Here is a 22,431-nt window from a genome sequence, read left to right on the forward strand (position 1 = left end):
CACTAAAGGGACACCATCAGTGTGAAACCAGGCCAACAATAACAGGTTTTTAAAGTAATCTGAAGTGCTTCTAGTTCCTCAAATACATCTGAGAAGTGGCTTTGCAGTCACATGCTCCTGCGTTTTAAAAATATTTCCAAAAATATTTCTAAAGAGCAAGGCACAAAGGGAAGAAAAGTGAATACATAGGAAAGACTAATGTAGGTCTGAAGCTCACTGCTGTGATTGCCTCCATTTTGGCCAGCACACCTAGAAGTGAAGAACTTACAGCACTGGAAAGCCTAACCTAAAGAGCTAGCTTGTGAATCTGCAACAATAGAAACCTGTATTTTCAGAACAGACAAAAACTAATGACAAAAAACAAGCAAGCAGTACTTGTTTGCAAATACTCAGCCTTTCCTTGGCATTGTACTTAACAGTTTGCCTTTCAGTTTATTACTCAAATACAAAAAATACTTTAAATAGCCTCTTTCAAAATATATAGCCCTATGAATATTATAGTTCTGAATCTAAACAGAAAAAACATTCTGTGCCCAAAGTATCAGATAATGTTCTTTTATGATCTGAAAACCAGCTTAACTAAGCAATTATAAATTGTTTATTTCTGAGAGATATAAAGCCTTTACATACAATCTTCTGTGTCAATTAATGAATAGAAGCACATAATTGTTCTATACTTCAGAAGATAAAGCAAAGCAACAGTATGAGATGTAAAATAGATATTGCAACAATGCATGCTAAATGGGTATGCTTAACATTCTCAGAAATTTGTTTTCTGAAGATATCAGTTCTGCAGACATTACAATCGACAAACATTCAGGGAAAATTGCAAATAAAACAGCAATGTCTGCACAGTCTCAGGAGGTTTAAAGAAAAAAGTGCATTGTAAATATAGTTATCATGAAAGTATGGGTAATGTACAAACCCAGGTTTCCTAAAATTTAAAAATAGTTACAAGAACATTTTATAGCACAGACTGGTAGCAGTCTTGAAAAAAAATCAAATTAATACTCAGTAAACATAGGCAATATTTAACCACTTTTGGTACCTAATAAATGTTTCTATCTTGAATACATTTGAATGGAATTTGCAGATCTTATTTTTATTTCTGAAAAACTACAGTGAGCCTTTAATCAAAATTTAAATGGCCCAATAACACTGAAGCCATGGCAATAAGAGGTGGCCAGGTTTGCTCAGCAGAGGAATTTGGGCTGCAACTCGCACAGCTCTGTAAAAGTGGGGTTCAAAGAGGCTGCATGTGAGATTCCTAGATTTCATAAACCGTTCCTCTTCAATGATTCCTCTTCTGCATCTCTTGATTCTAACAGCATCATCCAAAGCCCATCTCTATCCCGAAAATTTGAGAGTTGGAAAGACATTTTAATAACCAGTACACAATTTTCATTTTTATCATTTCTTATTCTCTGGAAGGGAAGTGTCAGCTGGTTTAACTTTGCCTCAAGTACAGTAATATTCTAAACACACGGCAGAGATACTGACAGCCACAGGCAGGAGACCGCAGGTATGTGTATATGCACAAGCTATATAAATTTAAATTTACTTCAGTTACAAGTTGACTTATCAAATGATTAAAGCTTCAGTAGTGGAATAGGTAAAACTTTTTTTTTTTTTTAATCTAAAGCTAAAGTATACCATATACCTAAATGAATGAATGAGAATCTGCCCAAACTTAATACACTTGAATTTGCAATTACCTTTCTCCTTTAATATTAGGATGAGTAACTGGCCCTGTTATTCAAATGCAAAGTTTCCTATAATAGAAAGAGAAATTGATCTGTACCTAGAGGTGATTTGTTTCCTGCCAATTTAACTTCTTCAATGGGTTTCCCAAAGGCTCAACTGGATAACATCGCAAAGGAGAGAATAGGAAAGAGTAGCAAAAGGTGGAAGAGAAGAAACAGAACCTCTGTGCTCAGCTGCGTCTGGCTAGTACCCTTGACAGCTGTTGTATCAATGTTTGTACAGGCACATTCACAGAGAGAGAGAGAGAGAGAGGGCAAAATCGGGGTTGACTTCTTCACCTCTAACTTCCACATCTTTGAGGTTGTTTACAGTTTATCTCAAATCCACAAAAATTTGTTGTGTTTAAAATGCTGCTACATGATTCTGTTCATATCCAAAGCATCAAAACACCCAGCCCAAAACAGAAGAGTAACAGCACACAGTAAGCATATTCACTTTTTTCTATACAGTTTCAAAATGAATATAGGCTCTCGTTTACAATCACTGACTGAGTGCAGTTAGATGTACAGGAGTTATCAAACATCTTTTTTTTAAGAGAAGCAGCAGCAAAGACAAAAAGTAGATGAACCCTCTACTCAAACAAAACTGATTTCCTGAAGGCTAAATATCTCCTTGCTGGCAGCCATGCTTTCCAAATTTAAAATCCACTTCATAGCAGACTTCAGATGTTTCCCTTATTTACTTATTTATTGGGAGTTGATATCTTTTCTAGCACATGGAAGCAATTTTTTTCAGCTTGAATTCTCCCTACAGATGTTACTCCAAAGGCACATGTTAAATAGCAGCTAAACCTGTATAAAGCTGAATACCATATTTTGCAAAACTTTTTTTGCTAGTTCACACATTTTTCAGGAAAAAATACAGCTCTAAATTATATCACTAGAAAGGCAGACAATCCTTCCCAAATCCAACTGCTACATATACTTCATCCAAATGTTATGGATGTCTAAGCCCTTTCTAAATTTAAAGCCTCACTTGAAAAAAAGAAAAAAGGTAACACTGCTTTATAAATGCTGTTGAAATAGTAAACCCATTTTACAGATGAAGTACAGATGTTAAACAGTGCACAGAAATTCAGAGACATATTTTGTATGAGAATTGGGAATTGAAACCAAATCATCTAGGCTGGTAGGTTTTTCCCCCAATTGCAACATCTTCATTTTATGAGATGTCTTCTTGAACTACTCACCTCTTGTGCAAATGACTCTGCTTTCTTTCGCAGATTCTTTTCCAGTTCAAAATTTACATGAAGTTCTTCATATTCCTCTACTGCCAGCACAGACACTGTTTATAAGAATGAAACAAAACCAGAAGTAAAGAGAGGAATGGATAACAAACCATCAAAACAAGAATAAAGTACTACTAGATTTCCCGATAGGTTGCTATTCCCCAGTACTGTTAATCCTTGCAATGAAGGTGTAACTTAATTTTACTTTTCCATATACAGTCCACATTGCAATATTTGTCATGTTTTGCTCTAAACCTCCTCATTATTTATACATACAATTACTGGTCTTCTAAGTACAGTAATACTCCTCCTGCACTGCACAGCTGGCAATGTTACTGCAGAGTGTTGACTGGTGAATTCCACATCAGAAATGGCTGTACCTCAGAAATGGGTGCTTTGACCAGATCATCACACATATCTACTTTATACCTGTGTGTACACAGGTAGCCACCCCATGCATACCTACACAAACAGGCACTGTAACACTAGGAAAAATATTTTAGTATATTTGTTTTCTTACAATAACATATGATTTTTACTGTTCTTTTACTCTTTTCTGAAGTATTAGGCAACTTGCTTGCTCTCCGCATTTTTACTTTGTGTCTGTATACAATGGATTGGAAACGCCTGACGTTTTTTAGCTCAGCAAGTGTTTCTATCCACTCATCTTCGCTTTATTTTGGCATTCAGCACAATAACGCAAAGTTAGACCAACTCCACAGACATGCCATTTTACTCTTATAAGTACAAAGGAAGTGTAAACTGATTTTTCCAGAGATTACCATCTCTGTCCCCACCCTTTCTTGCTCTTTTTCCCCACATGCCTCTCACCTAACAGTACTGCATCATTACCAGTTAGGAGATTTTAATGCAGAAATGCTACGGAACTAACAAAACATTATTAGTTATCTGAACTGGAGTCCCCATAGCACCAAGTGCTACAAAAAACATAGAAGCCATGACCCCTAATCCTGAAAAAGCTTTGTCTTTCTCTTAAGGTAGGTAAGGGAAGGAAAATAAAAATTAACTTCTATTCATTAAGAAGTTCCTCGGTTCTCCTTGGAAGAGCCTCTCCTCCCCCAATTTGGCAGGGTATTAATTCCACTTAACTGAGAAATCTGAGTTTCTATTCTGTTAGACTAGCATATAAATGATCATCCCTCCATACTGACCAGAAAGTCACACTGAGCCAAGGATCTACTTCTTTCTAACTTGTTCTAGAAAAGGAGTAACTAAAGGTAGAGAGAGCATCTTTTGGCGGAGCCCAGACTCAAGACTATGGTAACAAACACCAGGTAGCCAAGATGATGTTTTGCCTCCTTGGGTATGAGCAATAAAGACGCAAGAGAGCCTTGCTCAGCCCAAAGATTACATATATTTTGGAGGCATCTGGCCTAAGTGGAGTATAAAGCATCCCTTTACATCAGAGATTTAAAGAAGCTTCAGGAAGAAAGTAGTACAGTTTTGAGTTGCCCATGTTTAAACTGTGCTCACACTAGCAAAGCGGAACACAGGTGGCTAAAGCTAACCTTGGGGCATGCTTCCCCAAACTATTCTCAACAGACCTCAGTCCAGGACATCAAATACCATGTATAAATTCTTAACATGTCTCAGTGACCACTTGCACTCTCTTGATAAGCTTCAGCTCTTACTGGCTGAAGATTAGTTTCCAGAGTGATGACACTGGATTTCTAAAACTGTCCTATATAAGTCCCTCGCTTCTTTGGATACAAGCATAACAGTTTTTACAGCTAAGTGCAGTAAGTGGTACTTCAGACAGAGGAAAACACATCCCATCCATCTGACTCTCAAATGATGTTAACTTTCTTTTTAAAAAACACACTTAGAAAGATTTAAAAGATAAATTCCCTTACGCTGATGGGAATGTACTGATTACACAGCTCCAAGAGAGCATCACAGAGACACAGAATACAGCAGGTGTCTATTCAATATGCAGCAATACACTTTGGTAGCTCCTTTGAAACACACAACCCCCCTGGCTTACATTGCCAGTGCATTAGGACCTATCCTGGTATAACCCCTCCTCCCTGAAAAACAGGTATCAAATGTGAATCAAAGGGTTGCTCTTTTGATCATGCTGAGGAAAAAAAAAAATTCAGAAACCTTTCAGCTGCCACACCATCCCATCAAAAGCTTCTTCAAACTGGTCTATCTAATCAATCTATCATAAGTTTGATGTTTTAAGAGTTTTCAAGTATTGAAAGCTGTCATAGGCTAAAGCAATACAGTAACATGCAAGAGGTGAGGAAGGAACACTTGGTGAAAGGTTACAGAGTATGCCCTACTACTCTGCAAATCCCCTCTCCCTCTGAGGGGCAGCTGCAGGATTGACAGGAGATGAGAAAGTGGACTGCAGGGGGAATGAGAGAGAATCATTTCCCACTAAAAGGCCATATATTTCTTTGTAATCCAAAACTCAGCTGTTTTCTCAAGAACACAGACTATGCTGACCTAGTATACTTTTCCCAAAGAAAAAGGGAGCATTATTGGCAGGCAACTACAGCATGTTTGGAGTCTTTGTTACTTCAAAGGTTGCTTTCTGGGGTTTCCCTGTGTGGCTATTCCCTGCCTGTAGCTGGATGTCGGTCTTCCTGTGAGGAAGTGGCAGCCTTGGCAGTTCCCTTCACTACCTGATCACTGTTTCAGAACTCCTAGGAGTTTTGTTTTTCTCCCTAGGTGAGCAGGTGGAAGACAACTGCAGAGGAACAACTTGAAGATAAATGAGAATAGCATTAGGTACTGTGAATGTGGCTGAAGTCTTACAGGGTATATTGTTAAGGTGCTGCTGAACAACTAACTGAATGACTTTGGAAGGCAGAAAAAATAAAGCATCAAGAAAAAAAACAGGCATCGCAGGCCAGCCCAATTCTCTTCCACTTCAGGAAAATGTGAAACAGCCATGGAGACATTTAATCATCAAGCTTTAATTTTACAGGGCTAAACAAACAACAGAAAAGGGGAAGGTAATCCAAGCCACTAAAATCTTCCCCTCCATGACCCCCCCCCCCCAACTACTTTTGAGTCAACTATTTCTCCTCTGGAAGCACTCTCCTTCATTAAGAAAAAGCTTTCCTTTCCTGAGCCCTGTTTCTCTGCAGACTGTCTCCAGTCCCTGTCCCTGTTTTACCTCTTTTCTCTTCCCACTTGGCTGGGTCCCTACTTTCATTCCATAGCTTGGAAATCCCACTGACCTCATTCTCAGCACCCTTATCCTGTTTCCTGAACATACGACCACATGCTCCCAAGACATCAGATATTCAAAACTATTAACTGTGTCCCAACTAAAAGGAAGGCTAATATAACAATTTAAAAAAGTAACAGCAGATTAGGGCTGAAACTCCATCTCTGTCAGGGACTCCCCTCCTGCTTTAGTCTGCCATCTCTGCCACAGCAAAAAATTCTCCCATTTATCCTTCTGTTTTCACCATCACATTTTCCTAGAGTAGTGATAGTCTAGAATAGCTTGTGTATTTGTGCAGTGCCCACAGCAATGAGGCCTGAGTGCCAGATCAGGCCTGAGGTCACTGTTTTGTAATGTATTCTTTGTACTGCATCATAAAAGCTCTAAAGATTGTCTGTAAAGGATGCAGCAAACTTGGGGGGGGAGAAGAAACCTGTTGAGAAAACACACCTCTGTTACATTTTTCCAACAGTTTTTGTTGCTTATTAACTTCCGTTGTCAAAACTGCCTTTTCTTCTTTCACTTTATTCACCTAGAAAAGTGCAAAGAACAGATCAAAAAGAATATTTTTCATTAGTGGCATAAGACATATGGCACATTACATAACGCATGCAATATTTGCTTTCAGAAATTCAGTGTCTTAGGATTGGCTTGACATTAGGGTTTACAATGGGATGTAAGGAAGTTTTACCCCAAATTATGGGCTCCCACTTCAGACAGTATTAAAAGGTTATGAATTAATGCTTCACATGGGGCTCCCATGGCCCATTCTCATGGCACGTACTAGTTGCAGCTGCAAATATAAAGTCTTTGGAATCTTTCAAGATGAGGCACCATAGCACCTGGTTAAAAAGTTACTGGCTTGTCCTTGACTGTTTGTATCTTAATATAGTCAGGCTGCTGGGCTTTTTTTTTTTTTTTTTCCTGAACTCTGTTTATTGTCCAAGAGCTGTCAGCTGTGTCTTTCTGAATGTAAGTGTTGCATAGACAGGAAGAGCCTCTCTAAGTCCTGATTTGCATCAGTACTTGGCTTATCCAGTTTTCAAGCAGGAATGAAACTGCTGGCTCAAAAAGCCAATTTGCTGGTCTAATTACCGTGACTGGGCATTGCCAATGGCTAAAATCAAGGATATGCTCAACGAAGTAGCACCAGTAATTAAACCAGGCATTCTCCAAAGTATTTCTTGCACACCCACAGGCTTAAGGAAAAAAAACAACAACAACAACCAAACAAACAAACAACAAACAAAATCAGGATGTGGCTGAGGGGATGTCAGAAAGGGGAGATAAGCATAAAAATATGATCACTAGAACAGATCAGGAAGAGGCATGTGCCAGGGACAGCAGCAGACTGGACTCTGACTTAGAAGGCCCCTTCTAGGTGTATGTCCTAAGTGGTCCATCACGTGGACAAGCTGGCAAGACTTCGGATTAGATAGTATTCAATTAACTTCACAACTGAGTGTTTTTAGCAAAATTAGATACAAAAAGTACCGACTACACACTAACGTGGTCTCGCCTTCCATGGTACAATACATACTTCTTCAATTACTTCTACAAGTTTGCACCTCAGGTTTTCCAGTTCAATGGCTAAGGTCTTCTTTTCCTCATGAACAGATACAATTTGATCTCGCAGCTCTACATTTTGAGGAAGAAAATGACATATTTTTATTTTATTCTCAGAGAAACAAAAGAAATATAATCATGCAAGTACAATCGAGTACAAAACACTGCAGATAAAGTATCAAGGTACATCCTCAATAATTTAGGAACATCGGTATCAGGTAACAGATCTATAATTGGGCTACAGTTTCAGATTTACTTTATTGAGGTAAGCTTTCTTGTCCAGGACTGCTGTCTTTATTTGCATTCTGAATGATTCATTTCCTGCTATAACGGGGTCAACCCTGCCACCGCAGAGCATCCTCAGTCTTAGTCAGGAGATAGTCACATCACAGACTCTAGTACTGAGACAGCAGAAAGCAGTTTTTAATAGGCATCCTTTAACACAAATTAACGCACTTCAATTCTTTTTGGATCATGAGTTCTTGTCACAAGGGAAATAAACAAAACAACAGGCAGTTAATACTTGGGAGGTTTTCACTGAAGAAATTGTCCTGAACAGCTGCCAATTTATAGTCTTTGTAACATTATGTGAACAGAGTCAGAATATAACTTTTACTGATGGAAGAGCTAATGCTTGTAATTTTCCCCTCAAAATTTTTGTTCCTTAATTATCAAAATATGAAATAAATTAAATTCATAATGGAATAAAACATTTGATGATAATCACTTCTTAACAGGAGATCAGTTTGCACATATAATATATCAAGGTTTAGGTTAACATAAAAACACCACAAAAATATAAATTTACTGATATATATTAGCTTTCAGTTAAGTGCTTTCATTCCACGCCTGCTTCCAGAATTTCATATTACTGCTGTTCTTTAAATACCAACTATGAGTTAAGAAAATTGTTCCTAATCAGTTGCAGATGATAACGACATACAGGATGCCATTTTGTTTCACTTCAAATCTTCAACAACGTTGACTTTTTCCTCCGCCTTCCTCTCTCCTCCCCACCATTCAGGGGCATCAGATTTATTTTCCCCCCAATTAATGGCACATACATTGTAAAGTAAAGAGAAAGACTTGCTTTCCCAGATGACTAAAAAGTCTTCTGTTCTATGGATGTGTGTTTTCTGGTGGAGTTGATGGAAAAATATCTCACTGAAATTTATGGGACCTGGATTAAGTCAGGTCTTACAGCACACCTATGGACCTCAACATGCAGAGAATAAAGCATAGCCATGTACCTAAATCTTCATAAGTGTCTACAAGAATTGTTTCTTTTCAGATATAGGTTATGCACTCACGTGCTGAACCAGCCCAGCTGAGTTTTCAGCTGTTACGTCCAAAAGGATTGGGGGGGGGGGGAACAACCTCAAAATGAATATATGAATTTCAGTTATGGCTCTGAGACTACTCTATGCTTCCATTAGGAACTAGAATTCTCCTATCACCTTTCCCTACTGCACAAGATGCCCTACTCCCTTTTTGCTCTCTGGACAAAGCTTTATTACTTTAATAAATGAAATGGTGTTAATCAAACAGCCTCAGACTGTGTACTTTATTTATATATCCTTCCATAGAAGTGGTGGAAAGGGAAGAAATTTTTGCAAGAAACATCCAATATGTTGCTGAACGGTGAGAAGGCTAAAAGAGGTTTGCGATACCCACCACAAAACACAACTCTTGGAAGCATAGGCCTGCATAGAAGAGCGGATTTCATGCTGGGCAATGCCACAAACCCTCTTTTGTTACATATGATCTTTCATTTAGCAGGCAATCCCTGATGTACTCTCAGATTCTTCCCTGAAGACAAATGGCATGCAGCTTAGCTGGGGCTTGGGACAGAGCCTCCATAATGACTTTTGGAACAAACTGTCAGATCTTTCTGCTACCATCCATGCACACACTTCCTTCAGGTACTTGGGCAGCAGAACTTCTCCTTCTACAGCAAATGGGATGCCAATGCTTTTCAAATAGTCAGCATTGGTAAATGTAAGGTTATTAACATTTAACAATAAAGCCAGAGAGAGGAGTAGAACCAAGGAGCTCTAACTCCTTTACAATATATTTTTTGTTCTCCAATGAATTCCTCAGCAGGACAGAAAACATACACATTAGGGCCTTTCTTGAAAACTTTCCTTTGTCCCTCCTGTCCTCCTAAATACATTCTCCTCTGATCTTCAGCCAGAATCTTTGCCCTCTCTAATAGCAGCCTTGCCATTTTTCTCCAACAGAAGACAGGAGGAACTCCAGGATTTTATTTCTGATTCAGATGGGTTGCATAGTGTGGATCACACCATTCTCTTGCATCACTTTTCCTATCTCTATAGGGTGGAAAGCTGCTTATTATAGAAGGGTGTTGTAGCATTCTCTAAGTTTTTTTTTCTAGTTTTTAAAACACTCATGCTTTTTTCTCAGTGATATTTTGTACCACTTCATTGAGATCACAACATTCAAGCAGACAACAGTTAACAAGGTCAGGTTTACAGTTTAAGACAATTGTATGCATATATCATTTGCAATTGCAGCTATTATCTGAAAACCACTGAAAATTCTTTTAAAAAATTGAACCACTATGTGCTCTCTCCATATCTTAAAATGATGAACACAGACATTCCCCTTTGCTGGATGCTACAATATAGTAACACATATACATAGGATCATGATGATTTCATCACAGAGTTAGACTAGAAAGGAAGGCAGTTTTTGTATTACTGAAATATAAATTGCCTTTCAAAAAGGTATCAGAAATTTCTTAATAAAGTACATATTTCTGATATCAGTGTAATTCCATGCTCCCAAGCTTTGCTGTTTTCCCTGGTAAAATAGTCTGTTCTTAATTTGCTTGTTCGATAATAACTCTAGAATATGAATGAAGCTTGTGTATACAAAAGTACACAATAGAAATATAAATGGAGAGTCCTGTCTTATAAGGCTTTGAAAAAATGTCATATAAACAGCAGCTGAAGCAATACCAAGGTGACCTTGTCCTTCTGCTTAACTACAAATGAACTTTTACTGTGTTAAGGATCTAAAGAAATGTTTCTTTTAACCAGCTCAGTAACACTGAACTCTTGGCTGTGTAGATCCCATTTTCTTGTTGCAATGCAACTTCCTTGCACGTATATATTATACAGTATCACGATAGGCCTGCCATGTCCTTACAATCTTTCCTGGAAATCCTCTGCTGACCACTGTCAGAGGTATAATACTGAACAAGACAGATCTCTGGTCCAAATGAATATGGTCATTCTTTAGGCAACCTTTGCCTAAACCTGTTTGGCACTGTAGGCTCAGTAACGATTCTCACCTTTTATTTGACGTTGACAATGCACTGAGTTGCATGACCCAGAGCTAGCTTCTGTATCTGTGGATGAATCTTCCTCATCAATGTTAATCTCTTCAGTGATAATTTCTGGGCCCAGTTTTGCCATATAAAGCATACTAATTCTTTTCAAGGTCTTATTTTCTTTGTTCAGCTGAAAGTGCAGAAGTGCAAACAGTAATAAGCTAGTTAGTCTGTCTTTAAGGAGCTGTACAAGAAAAAAAAAAACCAGCTGGATTTTTTCCCCTTGTCGTTAAAAGATCTATCAAACAAAGCAGCAAGAGAAAAAGGTGACAATAGTTTAAACACTCCATTTTATACTAAAATGGTCTGAAAATGGGAAGCTTGTCCTCTTTCTCCTCTGAGGAGGCTTGAATTCAACATGCTGCTTCATCCATGGCCTTTTCTCCATCAGGGAAGACATAGTCCTCTCTGGTACTTCTGACTAATAAATACTCTGTGCAGGTTCAACTCAACCCTTTATGGGTCAAACCACAAGCCAGAAATCACTCTGGGCAGTTGTGCTGGATGCTTAAGTGCATGCCTGGTTGGTGGAGGACACAAAAGAGGTTTTGTAATATACCTCCATCTTGACCAAGGTTACTGGTGGCAGGAGAAATTGAACAACAGGGATTGTTGCAAACATTTCACTCTCACCATTTCTTTCACCATTCTGCATCTACACACCCTATGCTAGCAGCTCTCAGCAAGCTCAACACAATCTCAGGGGTGCTCAGGCGCATACAGGGGTGACTGTCCACCCACAAGCCATGCATTCCCTCCGTTCATCTCTAAGAATGAGGCTTGATTTTCCACTGATGACATACAGCACATCCAGTTCAGGGTGCAGAAGTCCAATTTCTGCCTTGAAATAAAACATATACTGTACAGTTAGATCCCGATTTCTTTACCCAAGCAGATCATCTTCGATCCCCCTTTCCTCAGTCCCTTAACTATGGAAGATTAACTCAAGTAAAAAGTTTCTTCAACATCTCATTCCCAAAGAACGAGACTGAGCAAGTGGGAAGGGTGGTGTGGGGAACCTTACATGGTTTAGTCAGCCCACACCAACAAACAAGTCAGCTTTGGTAAAGCAGCCCCAAGGGACAGGGCTCGTCTTCCAACTACCTCTGTATGTGCGTTACAGGAAAAGAGCAGAGAAAGAAAAGTTAAATACATTCATTTTCTTACTTATATGCTGATTGTCTATCTTATGAATTCTAATATAGTGTCATTATGCAAACAATTAAGTAAATACCTCCAGAAAGTACATTGCTAATGCATCTAAATTAAAGTGATTTCTTGCTGGTGTGATTTTTACCATATCTAAAGATGTACTTTGGGCAGGGGGTGGGGAGGGAAAAAAGGCAGTCAGTATTGCTAATGAAATTTGGTTCAAAATTGCTGTAATCCATTTTCTGATGAAGTGGCTCAGATGCATTTTACACAACCAAAAATATATAACAGAGAGATAAAAACATTCTTTAATAATGCACTTCTGATGAGATGGAATATAGAAAATTACACACTTGCTAAATTCATCAGACTAGACGCAATCAACACAGCAGCGGAGGTCACCTTTCCCCTGCCCTCGCTTTGCTTTCATAAACAATCACCTGAAATGTAATGCAGTGTTTGACTTTTTCCATTTGATTTAGACACTGAAATGCTCATTATTGTTTTATATCTCACATGGGATAGTTCTAAAACTTGTCTTCCATTTAACCTAAATACACATAAAAACTAGATATCAAGAAGCTGGTCCATGACTTACTGTTCCAAAAAAACCAAGCTAAATTAAAATGGGTATTTCTTTCATAAAAAGCAGGAATTGCATTTTAAATCTTGCATAGAGCTTACAGTTTTTGCCACCTCAAAACAATTTCACAGGTCTGCAAAAGCATGCAAAAACAATGTAAGGGACATGCATGTCAACTTTGCAATCTCAAGCTGAAAGAAAAGAAACCAGATGAAACAGAATAACCATAATTCTCCTCACCTTAGAAGCCAAAGCCTCAGCACTTTCACGGCATGTCTTCTCAATTTCAAGATGATTCTGAATACAGTTTACTTCCTCAATAACCATGTGAGAAACTAGGGGAAGAGTTTAAAAATTAGTCAGCATTTTCCTGCACTTGATATATATATATCCCATGATCAGAAATGCTACATCTTTTTCTGCTAAATTTTTAATGTAAGCATTCCAAACTCAGAGAAGTACATACTTATATAACCTTTATGGATGGGAACTGTTTTGAACACTGAATATTTGCATCGCTTTAAGCAACTTTTGCTTAAGCCATGCCTGCAGCATTAGAGAAGGTGAACTGGTGAGAAGAATTTGGCATAAATTTAAGAAAGCAGAAGGCGAGCAGGAGCCTCCCTCACCATCATCATTTACCATCTTTATTTCAGCAACACTTGAGGAGTCAGAGTGGCATCATTAGGACTGTCCCTCAAGATTACCAGAAGCCATTATAATCCTCTTGGAAATTTGGTGTGTATGCAGTTTTCAGAGGACTGGAACCTTAATATTTTTGAACAGCAAGTTTAACTCAGATGTGTTATCAAGGAATTATTTTCACCTTCCAGTCTTCAGGTTTAAATGGCAGTTTAAATACCATCACACTTGCTAAATGTACTGTACCAGAAAAGCTACAGGATGGACATATAGCATAGGCCTGGGGCAAGTTTACTAGGAAATGGAGAAAAGAGTTAAAGGACTGAAGCCTCCACATTTGCAGTGTCTGGTACAGCACATGCTCCAAAGAGGACAAATCACTACACTGCACTGTCCCTTCTTTTCCTTCCACCCCATCAGCTTTGCAGCTAGCTGAAGCCAGCTGGGATACAGCCTGATGGATTCAGTGTTGATGGAATTCAGCACTGCTGGTACTTCCTGACTTTTGACAGCTTCATCCGAACAACCTAAGTTCTATATTATTATATAGCTTTAGTGTTTTAATTATTTCTTATTTGAGGTCTTTTGCACCTGCGTGTATACTAAAATAAACACCATGGTCTCACACCGTGCCTTTACAGTCCTACACACAGATGCAGATACCAGCATGCACATGCATGCACATGCTCACACATAAAATCTTCTGCAAGACCAGGGCCAAGTGCCAGCTGTCTGACTGCATCTGGGATACACATCTGTGCTACTACATTTGACATCACAGTTGGAAGAGCAAGAGATGCATTTATCCTTGGTGCCTACAGGGTCCCCTATTACCACAGTGAATACTTCACTATGTCTAAGAGGGATGTAGCCTTAGAGTGACCAAAAACTTATGGAAGAAATCTTATTTTGTTATAGGAGGTAACGGGAGTTAGAGAGGTTTTAAAAGCACAGATAACATTTTAGCTTGTAATTCCCCTCAACTTTCAACACTAGTTAAGCACCTACGTACAGACTGCTGAAAGTCTTCTTTTAAGTGACAAGCTCCATGTCACACAGGGGATCTGAGGCAGAGCAGGAAACTGAAGGATATTTCTCATTTCTCAGGCTAGCACCTTGATCACTGATGCAAATTCTTCCTTGTCTTCCGGCATCCTTATCCATCCCAAGCAGTAGCTTGGACTCAAATTCTGCAAATCATTCCATGGCACAGATTCCTTTTCAATACAGTATCAGGATTTTAATGTGCAGAAGAGACTATTCACAGCTTACCAACACTTTGCAACAGGAACAAGGCTGGCAGAATATAGCCTAAATAAGGAGAACTTTTTCTAATTATCTCCTTTAATTTTCATGAAGATAAACTTTAAAAACTAATGACATCATACCAGTGATAGAAAGTTCCTCCTGCCCTCCACCAAGAATTTTTTTTCCCCACTGTGAAAAAAGAATGATGCATCTTAACATTGCCTGCAATTTTCAAAAAGATACTTAAACCCTGTTGATATCCAGAGATCATCTTAACGACTGCAAAACATGATTTTAGGATAGGAACATGCAGGCAGCTAAGAAGTTTTACTATTAATTTACGACTGAAATTTTACTGATGCTATTGTAGTTAGTAGCATAGGAAATCATCAATACTTTGGAGTTTGCTGTCAAATCAGTAGCTGCATGTGAGCAACAAGATCTGCAAAACAAGAGCAATTTTCAGATTGCCTGATGTGAGGCCTTCTGGTTCAAAAACCAGAGCTTCTCTGAAGTACTGTCTGCTAACTCCCCTCCAAAGCCCAAAGAAGAAAAATAGAGCAGGGCAGAGGATTGTGAAATCTTGGTCCACATACTGTCTGCACATGAAGTCTTCCAATAGCAGAAAGACAACCAAAGAGGAGTGGTTGCTCTATTGCCACTTCTTCTGGCTTTGGGAAAGTCTTCTGCTCCAAGCATGTCATACCAGCTGCTACATATACTTTAAGAGCGGAAGAGCTTCAGGTAAAACCTGTTACAGAAGATGCCTCTCTGTTTTTGCTCTACCTAGCCCCAGAAATTTGCAGTAATGAAATGCATTCGTCAGGATGAGGGAGCAGTGGAGATACAGGGCTGCTCCCATTTTACAGACAGGAATCTAATATCCTCAACCAAAGCTAGCTAAAGTTAGGAAACAAGGATTGGGCTCACATGGCACAACTAGAAATTACTCTTGGTTCATTTAAACTTAATTAACCTGCAATTATGATTAACTCAGGGGAAAAAAATCTTTCCAAATTAAATACAAAAATATATTATTTCCTAAGTCTGCCCAAAGTTCTTATTATGTCAATATTAAAATTCATAAAGCAGCACTAAGTGGCCTGAAAAATCTCTAACCTTGACAGTTTTTTTCAGGGGTAATAATAATCCGCAGCAAATGCAGGCCAACCAAAAACCACTTAACTAATTAGTAGTTGCAGTCACCGAGAAAACATGAATCAACACTGTTATTACAAGTGGCACATTTGAGTGGCATCTAATTATGACTTGATGAGCACGATACTTGCATTATCAACATTACTACTGCATCCCATCAGGGACTAAAAGCCGCTGATGGCATTGACTGCGAGAAACTCCCACTCAATGGTACTGCAGCACCCAACAATCTCCTTGGCAGGGGCACCCTCACTAAATGACATGTTAAGCATAATTACTGGTAGACATTGTAAATAAACAGGATTGGAAGTGAAAATTGTACCAAGTGCATAAGACACAATCTGACACATTGGAAGTGGCAGCCTTAATTGAGAGTTTCTTTGACTGCTCAAGATCATTTCAACTGCATTTCTCGGAGGACAGTGATTATAACTGTGGAGACAGACGGCATAATGGTATCAGCACTGCTGACAGAGCAGTGAATTAAATTGTATCTGCTGTTGTGTGAAAGCCTTGATGAGAGGTACAGATCCTTAGTGGTCTTATCATTATAACACAATGGTCATGTTGTCATCAACCTTGCTGGCTCCAATTGAAAAGAAATGATTGTGTGTTGAAGCTTTCCCCCCCACCACTACCTTCTATCTCTTGTGCTCAATAGAACCAATTTTCAGAGAGCTATGAAATCACGCAATAGGGCCTAAAATGCAGCTGCTTGGCATACAAACGGGGCCCCATTAAACTGGAATCACACACAATATGTGTTTATGCCAGGAGAACAAATAGAAGCTGAGTACAGGCCAAGTTTATTCACAGACACAAAGCCGATGTAGCTCTTCATCAATATAATTGCCTTTTATATTGTCGTTTAAATAATGGGCTCTATTATTGCCTTAAAATCCTAATATTCCTGGCATTTTATCACTATGTTTACAAGGTATGTCCTTTAAAAATGTGAAAGGAAGATAAAAGAAACCTATAAAATTTTACAACATCAAATATTACTTCAAATTTTAAGTCTTAACTACTTGACATTTTCTGCCACACTCTGGTATTCCTTGTATCATAACAAAAACAAAACAGGCTGCAATTTTTTCTGCAGGAATTAGACTTCTTAGAGAACATTCCTGCCTCATAGAATAGTTATCCAAGATCATTTAAGACAGTAAAAGATCCCTGTTGATTTTTAATTATTTACCATAATTATATAATACGAACAACTATAAAATAGAAGTGAGAGAATTCCTCTATTAACACAATCACACAAAAGTATAGACCATGTGATTTCCTTATCCTGCATTAACTTCATCCACATTTCTAATGCTTCAGCGTGCAGTTCACTGTGCTGGCACAAACCAGACATAACAGACCACAATCCTATTGTAATTGTCTCTTCTAAGGAGCTATTCCACTAGGATACTTCCACTCCCATTAGATGTGCTTTGTTGCTTCCAGACACCATACAGTTTCAATAGAACCATTACCATAAAAGTGCAAAACTGAATATTGACATTCTCACAGCCTAGACAAAATAGAACTTGCTGTAAAAAGTATTGAGAGTCATCAGTTCATACTAAAAACCTTTAATGCTGTTTCTATGCTTACAGTAATTTTACTCCTTCTTCATGGAAAAAAATAATTATTAATAGCAGCAGCAGTAATTTCAGCAATAGGGTCAAATGCTACTCAGTTCAAGCAGATACTAATCCGAAAGTCACTTGCAGTATTCTGGTGAGATAGAGCAGCATTTGTGCCACTATATTTTCACCACTTGCACCTTAAGGATGGTTACCTGTTTCAGGGTTTATGAATGTTGTGACAGCCGTTAGTCTGATAAGAGCCAAAGTCTTCTGAGGTTAACTCCTTAGTACAGGGCTTTGAAAGAGAAACAGCAACTGAACTTAACTGAACGTAAATCTCTACATTCTTAACCCTGCTTCATACTACTCGGAGCTATGTTCATAGCTCTTTATGCCAAAACATTCCCACTGACATATTAACTTACTTTTCTGAAACTCCTCCAGTTTTTTGACAGCCTCATCTCGTTCTTGTTTGATTTTGTCACACTGTAGAAGAGAAAATTGAAAAGAAGCACTGATCCCAGTTATTTAATTAGCCGTCAGTCACAACACGCAAAATTAACAAAAACCAATTGCAGGAACAATAATGTACAGAAGCCTATCAAAGCATCATTTCTTTTTGCTTTCAGTCCTGTAAGATCAATGGAAAATATGCATTAAAAAAATTCATTACTCAGAATATTTCCTAACAACACTCACAAGTTGTACTTGATTCTAGGCTCCAATTCAGAGATACTCTGAAAATATTTTAGAAGACCCACATTACCCAAAACTGATGTAAGCAAAATCATACATGTTCTGTAACAGTAAAAGTAATACTTGCACATCATGAATATACTTTAAGCCTAATTTTTCTAACACATATAGATTAGGAACAGAGGCCTGCGCTTCTATACCTAATATGTATGAAAGAAAAAAAAAACCAAGCCAATTAACAGGGACATCTCATTCAGTTTCATAATACTGTGAGCAAAACTTTGACCTTGAAAAGGGGAGGATACTCATTTTTATACCTAGAGGATTTTTCACCATCTGCTTCATCAATTTAGGGGTTAATGCTAATACTATATAGAGCTGCGATCATTGTTCTTAAGATGGAAAGGTTTCTTCAAAGAGAAAGAATAAAACGGACATTACACCGCTTTTGAAAAAGCCCTTCTATAAGCAAATGAAAGAACTTGAAGAAGTGAGTAAACTTCACAAGACACTGTCAGTGATTAACCACGCTGTGAAAAACACATGACCCCAGCGGAAGTATGACTGGCACATAACCTATCTTACGCACTGTGTACATTCTTCCTCACATGCAGCTGTACATAGTCACAGTAATTTATCATCTTACATTAACTTATTAATTCTGGAAGAGATATATGTGACTAAGTTCCTTAAAATGTAACTGTTCCAGCAATTACAAGGATTTCAAACATTGAAACAGAATTGAAAAAAAAAATTAGAAAACTACAATGATTTTGATGTATTTTCAGTTTTTCCATGAGGACCCACTTACAGTCAGCTGCAAAAGGAGCCCGCTGTTAAATATTAAGAAGCGGGGGAGTCTGATCCAAACACAACCAAATACAAGGAAAGTCCATCTATCAGCCCCAGAGGACTTTTGACGGGTCCCAAAGAACGATCTGCTCTTGGACAAACAGAAGATGCCATCAGTGTTGCCTCAGTGGTAGCCTCCACGCAGGCTTTGGAAGCCATTGCTGATGGCTATCTGTGAGAGCAGGAGGAGCTGCACTCAACAAGCAGTCTCCACTCGCTTGGCACTGGGGTGATGAGATGGGAGGACAGGTCAGTCACCTGCTGCTGCTGGAAAGGTTTCTGAAACAAGGAAGAACTGTGAAAGGAGCAAGCCAGACTGATGAAGTGGTGCCAGACAAGTGCTAACTGTCTCACCTGCCGCTGCGGGGAGTTAACAGAGCAGCTGTTTAGGGTGGGGAAGGGAAATCTGTGCATGAATCTTGCTGTTTGGTGCCCACCCTCTCAGTTTCCTCAGCAGAAATTTCTGTCTTACCTCTCTGGTAGAAGTGCAGTCTGAGACCAGAAGGCAGTAAAAGACACAGAAAAGAAGTATTTCTGACTGTTCCTGCAGAGCAGAGTGTGCTGCAAGGGGCTCAGTGTGAGCTGCTGCCTCTTCATATTTTACAACAGAGATGCTGTACCATGCCGGCATACTTCACCCACGGACTTTTCTGCACTCTGCAAGCATTCAGCCCACTGCACACTGGAAGTGAGCAAGTGCTTTGAAGGCTCAGTTCAAAAACCAGGAAGACCAGCATTTTAAAGACCTGATCTGTTGCCTGTAGAAGTCAACAAGACACTTACTACTGATGGAAAAAAAACCCTGAGGTAGAGGATTTGGTACACTCCCTATCCAGTGGCAGATAAAACTCCTTTCAAAATACTTCAGTAACACACTGTAAGGCGTAACAGCTTTCCATGTGCAGCTGAGGGGAAGTTAAATGACCCAGTCCACTTCACCTTGAGTGCCATTTGCGACAGAGCTCCATTTGGACCACAGCAAGCTGACTATTCTCCTACTAGTTACACATGTTTCTTTGCACAATCAGGGTCTGTAGGTTCGGGTCTCCGCAGAACAATTCCTGCTTCCAGTTGCAGCTTTCTGAATATTTCTCTTTTGCTGCTACTGTGTTTCAGAATAAAAGAGCAGGAAGAAAAGGAGAGTGGGAGATTGTTGCTCTTGCTGAAATTGCCAATGGAAAGCACTTTGCCTTTTGTCTTGCAATCAGACCTGTTCAAATAGACCCCTGTTCCCCTGTTCTTCTGTTTTTGGCTTGATTTTTTGTTAAGAGTTCAGGCCTCTGAAGAGAAAAACATGCATTTATATCCTTGTATGTATTATGCTGTAAACATAATATTTATAGTGCCATTAACCCAACAAAAACAAAACTAACAGACAATATCGCCATTCCAGTCCCGAACTGACTATAAGAGTCAATGTGAATTTCTTGGCAATATAAAATCACTGCATTTGTATTTTTAAGAAGCAAATCACAGTTCATTCTCCCAAATTCATTTTGTGACAATAATTCCTAACAGTTCTTCATCTTTAAAGGTTCAAGCTCAAGACCCTGGCCAGACATAGCTCTTAATTTCAGATTTTTGCATTCTATATACACAAGATACTAGACAATACTTTAGCAGCAAAAGCCAAATCTTCTAGCAACTCACAAGATGACTACCACGAAATCAAAGACTTTCAGATATCTAGACTTCCTTTTTTTTGAAATTCCTTTAGTGAAAGTTGGCATTCAGAGACTCTGGTGCCTATTTTTTCCCTTGGAGAAAAGATCATTTCTAATGTAGTATAACCGACTATTAGGCTGACTAATTATAACAAGTAAGTCACATAAATGTCAAATACTGGTGTTCAAACCAAATATTGCATGTGCTGTGAGGTGAACAGCAGTGCATGAACTTTTTGGAGCTAGCACAATACCAGTCAGCATTAGAACCTGATACTACAATGTGACGTTGGGAAGTTGATGCATGCAACCACCTGGAGCCCTGTGGATACACAGATCTCTGCATATCCTCTCCCACCAGTCTAATGATTCTTTGCCACTAATTTCAAGGGGGCCTAGATTTCTTGCCTATTCTCTTGTAACAGGCTTCTTTTTTTCCCCCAGCTATTGTGTACTCCCTGCCATAAGCTCCTACTGACTTAAGTAAAGGGCCTTCAAAGGGCAAAAACAAGGAGGAGATTGTTCAGTACAGAATATTAAGATGCAAGAAGTTCACACAGTGGACATATAGTGAATTAAGCCATTTCTAAACAACACAAGATACATTCTTTTGAATTTACACAAATTATAAAATTTATGCTGATTTTATGCTTGTTCTAAAATTATGAGTATGGTACAGTGCTCAAAGGCATGCTATGACATTTGCTATTCTCTACTTACAGAGAGAATGAACATGTCATCAAGACAGAACCCCTTCTCTGTTCTCATTTGGTGACAAAAGCATATGAACAGAATGGATTATATGTTAACAGAGCAAACACCATGAATGCTGTATCAGAGAGACAGTATTACATCTAGTGTTTTGGAAAGCTGTCTTGCCTTTTTTTTTCCCCTACTGGCAGAGTGACAAAACACTGTCAAAACCAGTGTTCAGAGTCATTTCTGTCTGATTAGCAAGTAGTCAAATATTATTCATGATCTGACTCTGAATACATCAGAACTGCATATTAAGTTACCTACATTTGTGTTCAGCTGAACATGAGATATCTAATTTTGGGACTAGTATGCATGTTTAGTTGGCTACTTCAATTAAAAGGATGACCTAAGAGAAGTAATCTGCCACTGTCATTTTTGCTCCAGTTTTTGAAAGTATTTAAAAATGCTAATAAAAAAATGCTGCGTCGATTTTGTCAGAGACTGCACCAGAGGTCTCCAAATTGACAGCTTAGTGAGGGAATGAGGAAGAGACATTGCTGATCAAAGACTATTTTTTGCTTTGCATTTCCAAAGTTACTAGCATTTTTTAAGCAGTAGAGTTTTGAACAAAGTAACCTACATAAAAGTCAACTTACCTTCTAATCTTAAAAAAGTAGGAAATGAAAGCTACAGATCTAAAGAAAAAATTTAAATTAGGTCTGATTGTAAGTTAGCTATCTGTTGTATACTTAGTTCCATATTTCTAATATAAACTAGGATCATTTTTTTCCACAAAAAACCTGTTTGACATAGCCCATCTTCCAGCACCATATAAGTGTACTAGTGATTTAGAATAAAATTCCAGTAAATTTATCAAAAGCATGTACATACAGAACTCCATTTAACTCCAATGTGGTACTTTCCACACATGGTCTGCAAATCATTTAAAAAGAATTAGTTATCTCTTACCTTGCTCCTATCAATGCAATTATATTGTCATAATTAATACGGAGGAAACAATTTGCTTACGCTTATACTGACAGAC

At 38.5% G+C, this 22,431-nt stretch overlaps 1 protein-coding gene across 2 annotated transcripts in view; it reads right to left on the reverse strand.

Moving 5' to 3' along the window:
* The window catches only part of SHTN1 (shootin 1), a 56,136-nt gene that overhangs the window by 30,413 nt on the left and 3,292 nt on the right, over nt 1-22,431 (reverse strand). Inside the window, exons 1-7 of one of the 2 annotated variants that reach the window (XM_026067065.1) lie at nt 19,499-19,657; nt 17,904-17,964; nt 13,091-13,185; nt 11,077-11,245; nt 7,735-7,832; nt 6,645-6,726; nt 2,954-3,048 (exon numbers count right to left, since the gene is read on the reverse strand). In XM_026067065.1, the coding sequence (XP_025922850.1) occupies nt 2,954-3,048; nt 6,645-6,726; nt 7,735-7,832; nt 11,077-11,245; nt 13,091-13,185; nt 17,904-17,964; nt 19,499-19,657 (759 nt within the window). Of the gene's footprint in view, nt 1-2,953; nt 3,049-6,644; nt 6,727-7,734; nt 7,833-11,076; nt 11,246-13,090; nt 13,186-17,903; nt 17,965-19,498; nt 19,658-22,431 lie in introns of those variants that run through there. The other variant, XM_026067066.1, reaches the window with a different exon arrangement.

This window comes from Apteryx rowi, unplaced genomic scaffold, assembly GCF_003343035.1.
Source record: "Apteryx rowi isolate R43461 unplaced genomic scaffold, aptRow1 scaffold_253, whole genome shotgun sequence".
NCBI classification, from domain to species: Eukaryota; Metazoa; Chordata; class Aves; order Apterygiformes; family Apterygidae; genus Apteryx; species Apteryx rowi.